The sequence below is a fragment of the Stegostoma tigrinum genome, chromosome 14 (genome assembly GCF_030684315.1).
Source record: "Stegostoma tigrinum isolate sSteTig4 chromosome 14, sSteTig4.hap1, whole genome shotgun sequence".
Taxonomy (NCBI): domain Eukaryota; kingdom Metazoa; phylum Chordata; class Chondrichthyes; order Orectolobiformes; family Stegostomatidae; genus Stegostoma; species Stegostoma tigrinum.
This window is the reverse complement of record NC_081367.1, coordinates 7,175,728-7,186,556: the sequence shown is the minus strand read 5'-3', so window position 1 is coordinate 7,186,556 and position 10,829 is coordinate 7,175,728. Positions and strand designations below refer to the sequence as shown.

Genomic DNA, 10,829 nt, shown 5'->3' with positions numbered 1-10,829 from the left:
CAAAGTTCTCCTTACTAACTTCTGGGGACTAATGCCAAAATCGGAAGAGCCATCTCACACACTAGTCATGTGACAGAACCATACTCACATCATCATACCGTATGGGCAATGTCCCAGACACCCTCACCATCATCCTGGATATGTCCTGTCCAATCATCAGGACAGACCCAGCAAAGGTGGCAACACAGTGGTATACAGGAGGAAGGAGTTGCTCTGGGAGTCCTCAACATTAACTCCAGACCCCATGAAGTTTCATGACTTCAGGGTAAACATGAGCAAGGAATCCTCCTGCTGATTACCACATACTGCCCTCCCTCAGATGATGAGTCAATATCTCCAATGTTGAAAAACACTTGGAGGAAGCACTGGGGACGGCAAAGGCACAAAATGTACTCTGGGTGGGGGATTTCAATGTCCATCACCAAGTGTGGCTCGGCAGCAGCACTACTGATCGAGCTGGTCAGGTCCTAAAGGACATAGCTGCTGGACTGGGTCTGTGGCAGGTGGTGAGGGAGGCAACAAGAGGGAAAAACATACTTAACCTCATCCTTACCAATCTGCCAGCTGCAGATACATCTGTTCATGATAGTATCAGTAAGAGTGACCATCGCACAGTCCTTGTGGAGATGAAGTCCCACCTTCACATTGAGAATAACTTCCATCATATTGTGTGTTACTGTCACCGTGGTCAATGGGACAGACTTTGCACAGATCTAGCAGCTCAAGACTGGGCATCCATGAGGTGCTGTGGGCCATCAACAGCAGCAGAACTGTACCCCAGCACAATCTGTAACCTCATGGCCCAGCACAACCCCCTCTCCCCCCCCCCCCCCCCCCCCCCACTCAACCATTACCATCAAGCCAGGGGATCAACCCTGGTTCAATGAAGAGTGCAGGAGGGCATGCCAGGAGCAGCACCAGGCATACCTGAAGATGAGGCATCAACCTGGTGAAGCCACCAAACAGAACTACTTGCACGTCAACAGCATAAGCAACAAGTGGTAGTCAGAGTAAGTGATCCCACAACCAATGGATTGGAACTGGCTTTGCAGTCCTCTTCCACATCCTTATTGATGGAAGATCCCCGCACATCTGTGTAAAGTATAAGTCTGGAGTTTTTGAAGCAATCTGCAGCCAGAAATGCTGAGTGGATGATCCATCTCAGCTCCTTTCATGGTCCCCAACATTACAGATACCAGTCTTCAGCAGTTCGATTCACTCCATATAATATCAAGAAATGGTTAGAGACACTGGATACTGCAAAGGCTATGTGTCTTGATAATATTCTGACAGTAGTACTGAACGCATGTGCTCCAAAACTTGTCACTGCCCTAACCAAGATGTTCCAAAACAGTGACAACACTGGCATTGCCTAACAACGGGTAAAATTGCCCTGATATGACTGATACACAAAGCAAGACAAATCCAACCCGGGCATTTACCGCCCCATTAGTCTACTCTCGATGATCAGTAAAGTGTTGGAAGGTGTCAGTGACAGTGCTATCAAGCAACAGCTGCTCAGCAATAACCTGCTCAGTGATGCCCAGTTTGGGTTCTGCCACGGCCATTCAGTTCCTGAGCTCATTACAGCCTTGGTTCGACAGCATAAGCAGCATAAGCAAATATTGTCCGAGGCCCAACCATCTTCAGCTGTTTCATCCATGACATTTCCTCCAGGGAAAGATCAGAAGTGGAGATATTTGCCAATGACTGCACAATGTTCAGCACCATTTGTAACTCCGGAGATACTGAAACAGTCTGCATTCAAATGCAACAAGATCTAGACAATGTCCAGGCTTGAGCTGACATGTGGCAAGTAACATATGTGTCACACAATTACCAGGCAATGACCATTTCCAATAAGAGACAAACCTGACCATCGCCCATCGACATTCAACAGTATTGCCATCTCTGAATCCCCCATTAACAACATCCTTGGGGTTACCAATGACAAGAAAATTAATTGGATTCATCATATAAATACTATGACTATAAAAGCCAGGAGTATTGTTGTGAATAATTCACCCCCTAACTCCCCAGAATCTGTCTACCATGTACTAGTTACAAGTCAGGAGTGTGGTGGGGTTCTCTCTTCTTGCCTGAATGGGTGCAGCTCCAACAACACTCAAGAGGTTTGATACCATCCAGGACAAAGTAGCCCACTTGATTTGACACCACACATATCCACTCCCTCCACCATTGACGCACAGCAGCAAATGTGTTCGCGATCCACAAGATGGATTGCAGGAGTTCACCAAAGATCCTTAGACAGCATCTTCCAAATGATGACCACTTCTGTCTAGACGGACAGAGGCAGCAGATACATGGGAGCACCACCAACAGTGAGTTCCCCTCCTGACTTGGAAATATGTCGCTGTTCCTTCACTGTTGCTGGGTCAAAATTCTGGAACTTCCCTTCCTAAGGCCATTGTGGGTCCACTTACAGCACCTGGACTGCAGCAATTCACAGAGGCGGCTCACCAACACCTTCTCAAGGGATAGCCAATAAACACTGACCCAACCAGTGCCATCTGGCAAGGCAAGCTAAAAGTGGAAAGCCCCAGGCACAATCCTCAATGAGCATTGATCTCCAACAGGGAAACTGCAAAGTACAATGGTTATGTCTTTATAACTCTGGGTGAGGACGGGGGATAGTGGGCGGAGCTTGGGAAGATTTGGCGTGGTATTGAGGGGGCTACCACTCAAACTTCTTGTTCCTAAATTTTATTTCAAGTGCTCCACTGGGATGCAAAGATATGACAGGATTGGGAACATATCTGTAAGGCCACCTGTGGTTAGCCGGTCTGACAGCACAACTCATGCATAATGGAAAGAACTCATGCAAAAGGACTGCGGATGCTGTAAATCAGGAACAAAAACAAAGTTGCTGGAAAAGCTCAGCAGGTCTGGCAGCATCTGTGGCGGAGAAAACAGAGTTAACGTTTCGGGTCCAGTGACCCTTTGTCAGAATATAGATAATGGATGCTGTCTGGATGGCTATCAGAAGATAACTGGTAGAGGATGGTGAGATATGTTAAGATGGGAAACCGTATGAAAGCCAAACCATAATATAAGTGAATGGGGACCTTTTGGTAGGCTTTATCCACAGCACTTCAAGAAAGGTCCTTGACTGGAATAATTAACTTTGTTCATCTCTCGATTCATGCTACCTGACCTGCTGAGTATTTCCTGCATTGAGCATTATCAACAGTATATACAGGAGTGAAAGCGAACTTCTGTTATGAGATGTGCCTTTCAGAAGGATTTGTTCTGTCATGTTTCTTTTCAAAGCAAGTGTTGGAAAGTTGGAACCGAACCGTCTGCTCTGAGCCCAGATAGCCTTGTGTTTTTTTTAAAGTTGGAACAATAGAAGCAGTATGAAGGGGTAGGATCACGCTCCCATAGATCCAGGAGTTTAGTTTCAGCTTTCAACAGTTGCTGGAGTGTTGAAGTTGGATGTGGAAGCTGTAATAACTCCCTCTGTTACAGCTAAAAGCTGGGGTTCTCTTCCTGCTGCTAGAATTGCACGAGAGATAATCTATTTTCCTGAATTTGCCTTTGTCAAGGTTGCTGTTTGCTTGATCTGATTTGATCTAATTTAATTTGATTTGATTTGATTTATTGTTGTCATGTATATCTATGTACAGAAAAAAGCTTTGTTTCGCAAGCGCACAGGCAAATCATAGTAAACAAGGGCATACAGATCATAGGGGTGCCTAGACAGAGTGAGGCACATAAGTTACAGGACATGCACAAAGCAAGGTTAACATTAGCAAGATCAACATTATTTGAAGTTAGAGAGGCCCATTCGACAGTCTAATAACAGTAGGAGAGAAACTGTTCTTGAACATGTTGGTGTTTGTGTTCAAGCTTCTGTATCTTCTGCCTGATGGAAGAGATTGTGGGAGAGCATTACAGGGATACAATGGGTCTTTGATGGTGTTAGCAGCTTTCCTGTGGCAGCGAGCTATGTAAATAGAGCCCATGGATGGGAGGTTGGCTTCCCTGATGGTCTGGGCTGTGCACAACACCTTCTGTAGTTTCTTACAGTCCTGGGCAGAGCAGTTGCTGTGCCAGGCCATGACGCACCCGGACAGTATGCTTTCAATGGCGCATCTGTAGAAGTTGGTGAGGGACCTTATGGAGATGCCAAATTTCCTGAGCTGCCTGAGGAAGAAGAGGCCTCGTTGTGCCTTCTTGGCCATCACATCTGCGTGGGAAGTCCAGGGCAGGTTGTCGGTTATTGTCACTCCTAGGAACGTGATGCTCTCCACCATCTCAATCTCAGTTTCATTCATGTAGATGGTGGCATGTTCCCCTCCTTTCTTTCTGAAGCCAATGATCAATTCTTTAGTTTTCCTGATGTTGAGAGAGACGCTGTCATTATACTTCGTCACCAAGCCCTCTATCTCCTCTCTGTATTCTCACTTGTTATTGTTAGACATCTGTCCTACCACAGTGATGTTGTCAGCAAACTTGTAGATGGCACTCATTCAGAATTTAGCTACACAGTGTTGGGTGTACAGTAGGGGGCTGAGAACGCATTCTTGGGTGCTCCAGTGTTGAGGATTATCCTGGAGGAGGTGCAGTTGTTGATCTTCACTGATTCCAGTGTGTGGGCCAGGAAGCTGAGGATCCAGTTCAGAGGGTGGAGCCAAGAACCAGGTTTTGGAGTTTTGAGATCAGTCTGGAGGGGATTATGGCGTTGAAGGCAGAGTTGTAGTCGATGAGTTGGAGTCTGACATGGGTGCTCTTATTATCCAGATGTTCCAGGGATGAAGGTAGGGCTAGGGAAATGGCAACTGCTGTGGGCCTGTTACATCAGTAAGTAAATTGTAGGGCACCGAGACGGGCAGGGGAACTAGAGTTGATGTGGGCCCTGACCAGCCTCTCGAAGCACTTCATGGTTATGGAGGTCAGAGCCACTGGGCAGTAGCCATTAAAGCACGTTGCATGTGCTTTTGTAGGTACTGGGATGATGGTGGTCTTCTTGAAGCATCATAGTTAATTAATCTATTATTCTGTGAAATATTCCTAGAGTTATTCTTTATTCTTTTCTTTGTATTTTACCTATAGTGTAAGAAAAAAATATGTTTTACTTCAAGCTGGTATTTTGACTATTCAAATTTCATCCATAACACAGCACCTGAAACTTACCTTTAAAAATAAGGAAAGCTGCGGTCCAGATTATCTTCTTAATATATGTTGAAAGGGTTTGGTCTGGTCCATAATACCTCTCTCTGGAACCTTACACACTTAGATCCCAGTTCCACTTTATGTAATGTCACCATCACATAGTTCCTTTCGCACATGCCCAGGAGTTATCATTAGATTAAAAGTATAGTTAACCCTTTAGTCCATAGCTATCGCTTTAACAACATGAAGTTACAAAGTAATGGATGAACATGTTCTGCAATTAGATGCTGTTTTGATGGGACAGAGTAAACATGGACTATTATATGCAAATAAAATTACGTTTGACAAATCTATACGTATTTGCAAAACATCTTTCAGTGTCTCGAACGAAAACAAAGTTGTTGGAAAAGCTCAGCAGGTCGGGCAGCGCCTGGGAAGGAAAAAGCAGAGTTACTGTTTCAGGTCCAGTGACACTTCCTCAGAACTGTTCTAAAGAAGGGTCACAGGACCTGAAATGTTAACTCTGTTTTTTTCTTCACAGATGCTGCCCGACCTGTTGAGCTTTTCCAACAACTTTGTTTTTTTTCCTGATTTACAGCATCCATGGCTCTTTCAGTTTTTTTTTCAGTGCTTTGATGCTTTTGTCATAAATAGAGGCCCCGTTAATAGTCTAAACTTTTCCAGAGTTGATGGAAAGCAGGTAATGCTCATGGAAATGTTATTTAAGAGCTGGGTTCTTTTCAGGAAGTGATAATGGGAACTGCAGATGCTGGAGAACCTAAGATAACAAAGTGTGGAGCTGGATGAACACAGCAGGCCCAGCAGCATCTCAGGAGCACAAAAGCTTTTGTGATCCTAAGATGCTGCTTGGCCTGCTGTGTTCATCCAGCTCCACACTTTGTTATCTTATCAGGAAGTGATGGCTTTTTGATATTATTGCTAGCCCATTCGTCCAGCAATCCAGGAAGTGTTCTGGGGACCTGTGTTCAAATCTTGGCGTCACCCACAGAGGGGGAGTGGTGAGTTGCTCGGTTCGTGATTCTCCTCACTTTTGGTGTACCCTGCACCTGGTGGCTTTGCAGATAAATGAGAAACATGAGTGGTGGATAATAGGTGAGAAGGACCACGGACAATTTGCTAGTGGGGAAAAACATTCAGATAAATGAGAAACATGAGTGGTGGATAATAGGTGAGAAGGACCACGGACAATTTGCTAGTGGGGAATAACATTCAGATGTGCATAACAGCACTTCTGGATATCAAAAAAATAAGCAGGGATCTTCCCAGTTCGAGTTTACTTCTGGGTCCAGGTCGGAAATGTGGAAACTGGTGTCTGTGCTAAACTATAGAGTGACATTAAAGCCATTGTAAATCTTTGAAAGATTTTGTTGCCTAATTCAATGCATGAATATTGGTCTATTAAGCTGTTGACAGGATAAATGCAGGGAGGATGTTCCCTACAACATGGGATCCAGGAAAATGGAGTCAGAGTGCGGAATCTTCAACTCTCTCTGGCAGTGAATTTGGAATGGGAAGAGCATATAATTAGGTGGGGTGGTAACATGCCTGGACACTGTCAGCTTCCCATATCTGCTAGCTGTAAGGCCTGGAGGGAAGGACTAGAAACGAGGTGCACTATGACACAGGGAAATAGAAATAGAAACTAGTTAGTTTCAAAAAAAAACAGAACCACCCAGAAGGTCAAAGAGTGCAGGTTTCTTTCAGAGGTGGATCACTCAAAGTAAACAAGGCCTATAGCATCAACAGCACAGTTCTGCAGAATAAAAGAAATCCTAAGTGGTTTAATACCATTGAGACAAAAACTTCAGCAACTGAAGAATGTGAAAGAGGCAATAGAGCAACCAAAGTAAAGAAATAAGTGAGCTGTGTTCGCGGTTTGTTCCAGAGTCTCAGGAAGAGAAATTATTAAAAGGAGCTAGCACTGAGTGAAAGATAATAAAGTGTGAAGCTGGATGAACACAGCAGGCCAAGCAGCATCTCAGGAGCACAAAAGCTGACGTTTCGGGCCTAGACCCTTCATCAGTGCTCCTGAGATGCTGCTTGGCCTGCTGTGTTCATCCAGCTTCACACTTTATTATCTTGGATTCTCCAGCATCTGCAGTTCCCATTGTCACTAGCACTGAGTGAATGCAGGAATGTTCAGCTACATAGCACAAAGGGGTGGCAAAAATGGATTTTATCAGAGGCTGTAAGTGAAAACAATTTTAGGAAGATGAAGGTCTTGTGGTGGTGAGTTCATTCCTGATGAATTGCACATTATGGACAGCTAAGGATGAGCAATTTCAGATGTCTGGAGAAATGGGACAAGCTGGGATTGCTCTGATTAAAGCACTGAAGAATAAAGGGAGATTTAATCTGATTACCTCATTTTGTTCTTTCATTCTATTTCCAACCTGATTTCTCCATCATTGGTCTTCTGCTCTGCACTAACAAACCTCAACTGAAGCTCTTGAACAGCGCCTCATCTCTCAGCTGTGGTCTTCACAGCCTTTCAGATTAAATTCAACAAGATCAGATCATAACTGGACAATGAAGCTGCCATTCACATCCACATCTCCTCCAGATCCATAGGTAACATCAGGCCAGGCAGCATCAGAGGAGCAGGAAAGCTGATGTTTTGTGTCAGGACCCTTCTCCAGAAATGGGAAGCTTCATCAGACGTGGCCATTTCTGAAGAAGCGTCCTGACCCGAAACGTCAGCTTTCCAGCTCCTCTGATGCTGCCTGGCCTGCTGTGTTCTTCCAGCTCCACACTGTGTTATCTCTGACTCCAGCATCAGCAGTTCTTAATATCTCCTCCAGATTCATCTTCTTTCTTTTCTTAATTTGTCACATTATCATTCCCTTTTGCCCCCCTTGCACCATCATCCCTTTTTTCATAATTTTTTTATAATGACCTCCTCTTTCATCCTTTCCTTCCCTGTTCGCTCTGTTGCCCTCTGTATTTCATTAAAATCTGTTCATGTTTCTGCTTCTCTCTAGTTCAGGCAAAAGGTCATTGAGCTGAAATATTAATTGTGCTTCTTTCCGCAGATGATGCTGGTCATCTCAAACATTTCCTGTTTTCATTTCAGATTTCCACCAGCTGTAGCATTTTGTTTTGGCAGTCTACGTTGATTGAGACATAAATGCTGGGTAGGATTCTTGTGGCAAAGTTTCCACTTAGTTTCTTCAGTTGGTCTCATGGGACCTTTCACATCCAAATGTCAGGATAGACGGGCCTCATTTTAACAGTCTACCCAAAAAGACAGCACGTCTACAATGCAGCACTCCTTCGGCACTGCATTGAGAGTGTCAGCCAAGCTTTGTGCTCAGGTCTACAGAGTGTGATTTGAACACAACCTTCAGAAACAAAGGAGTTATAGATAGCCCTCAATACTGTTGCTGCAGCGATTTGAAAGATAAATGAATATAATTAAATCTGTTGAATAGTAATTGATGGTTAATTGACATGAAAACGTGACATAGAATCATAAGGGGTATATTGTGGAAGAATTAATTTGGAATATAAAACGTGATGATATCAGAACTCTCTCAAGGAATGCTCCTTTTTTGAATACCCACTCCAAACAAATTGCTGACACTTATCTTCATGCAACCTGCCAACTCTGTTTTAAATTGCAAACACTGCATGGTTGGTTTATTTCATGAAGGTTCCTGTCAGCTTCAAGTACGATCTGACCAAATAAACAATTAAGCAAGGAATGAAAAATAAAGCAAGAAATGTTGAAAATACTCAGATTCCATGAATTAAGAAATGGTTAACATCTCAGATATTAACAACGCGTTACATGAATCAGAAGCTGGCAAAATTTAAAAAGTTTTCACAAACGCAGAGCTCAGCGGAGAAAAGGATGTCATAGAGTCATAGAGACGTACAGCACGGAAACAGGCTCTTCGGTCCAATGTGTCCATGCTGACCAGATATCCTAAATTAATCTCGTCCCATTTGCCAGCATTTGGCCCATATCCCTCTAAACTGATCCTACTCATATAACAATCTAGATGCCTGTTAAATGTTGTAATTGTACCAGCCTCCACCATACCCTCTGGCAGCTCCTTCCATACACACACCACCTTCTGCGTGAAAAAGTAACCCCTTAGGACCCCTTTTAATTCTCTCCCCTCTCACCTTAAACCTATGCTATCTAGTTTCGGACTCCCTCAACCTGGGAAAGATACCTTTACTATTCACCTTGTCCATGCTCCTCATAATTTTATAAACTTCTATAAGGCCACCCCTCAGTCTCTAATGCTCTAGGGAAAATATTCCCAGTTTATTCAGACTCTCCCTCTTGTTCAAACCCTCCAACAATGGCAACATCCTTGTAAATCTTTTCTGAACTCTATCAAGTTTTACTACATCATTCCTATAGCAGGGGGAATGCAGTATTCAGTATTCCAAATGTCATCTTACCCATGCCCCGTACAACCATAACAGGGCCTCCTGTTTCCTCTACTCTATGCACCGGTCAATAAAGGCAACTGTACCAAACACCTTCTTCACTACACAAGGATTAAAAGGGAAGTTCTGTGATAAGGTGGAAAGCATGAAACAGTAAACGGCAAAAGGGTCGTGATAGTTAAGGAGATGATGACAAAATCAATATGCTGCTTACAAGAGAGGTACATTGAGAAGATGTTTGTTTGGCACTCATCAGGATAAATGCAAGAAGGCCAAATTTCAAACAATCGCAAAAAGTTATGCCACAAGAAAGAAGTTTGCTAACTAGTTGGTAAGTTGAATCTGGCAAGGTGCTGCCATGCAAGCAAATGGGAAACCAAAGGCTCCCCAAGTTCTTAGGTAATTCAACAAATTTTTTTGTTTGTAGAGAATGGGTCCTTACATTTAAAAGGATGCCATTCCTTATGACTGTATATGATCCACATTATTACATTGAATTATTCTATTGAATTGATTGTTAAGTGCCTATTAACATACTCATGATTATTCTGCAAATCCCAACATCGCACTTAACCACGGATGATTTGTTTTTCGGTTTTACAAAATAAGCAGAAAAGTAAATAATGTATGAGCTGGAAATCTAAAATAAAAACAGGGAACAAAAACTAGAAATACTGACCAGGCAGAATCTGTGAAAAGAGGAATAAGAGATAATGTTCAGGGCCTGCAACCTTTTATCAAATGATGCTAGACCCTGCAGAGATGATGAGATCTGAAACCAGGACCCTAAAGGAGGTGTAAATGGTTGCAGCAGAGTAGCAGATGGAAGGATGTGAAATTTGTCAGTTTTGGTCCTTTTTAAGAAAAGATATCATTTCATTGGAGGCAGTTCAGGGAAGGTTCACTTGGGTGATCCCCTGTATGGAGGGATTGTCTTATAAGCAAAGACTAAACAAGTTTGGACTCTACTAATTGGAGTTTAGAGGAATGAGAGATGATCTTATTGAAACATAAAGATTCTTATGGAGCTTCTTAAGGGTAAATGCTGAGAGGATGTTTCCCCTCAAGGAAGAGTATAAGATTGGAGGGCATCATCTCAGAGTAAAGGGGCACCAATTTAGGGCTGAAATGAGGAGGAATTTCTTCTCTCAGCGGGTTGAGAGTCTTTGGAACTCCTTGCCTCAGAGAGCTGCGGGGGCAGAGTCCTTGTGCACATTTAAGACTGAGATCGATAGATCCTTGCACAATAGTGGAAACAAGAATACAGG

The 10,829-nt window shown here is 43.4% G+C and overlaps 1 protein-coding gene across 1 annotated transcript in view; it reads right to left on the bottom strand.

Annotated features, from left to right (window-relative positions):
* Window positions 1-3,762: 3,762 nt before the first annotated feature.
* dzip1l (DAZ interacting zinc finger protein 1-like) overlaps window positions 3,763-10,829 on the bottom strand; it is a 173,644-nt gene continuing 166,577 nt past the window's right edge. Inside the window, exon 18 of the mRNA XM_059650968.1 lies at window positions 3,763-5,070. Within this exon, the coding sequence (XP_059506951.1) occupies window positions 5,048-5,070 (23 nt within the window). The 3' untranslated portion in view covers window positions 3,763-5,047. The remainder of the gene's footprint in view (window positions 5,071-10,829) is intronic.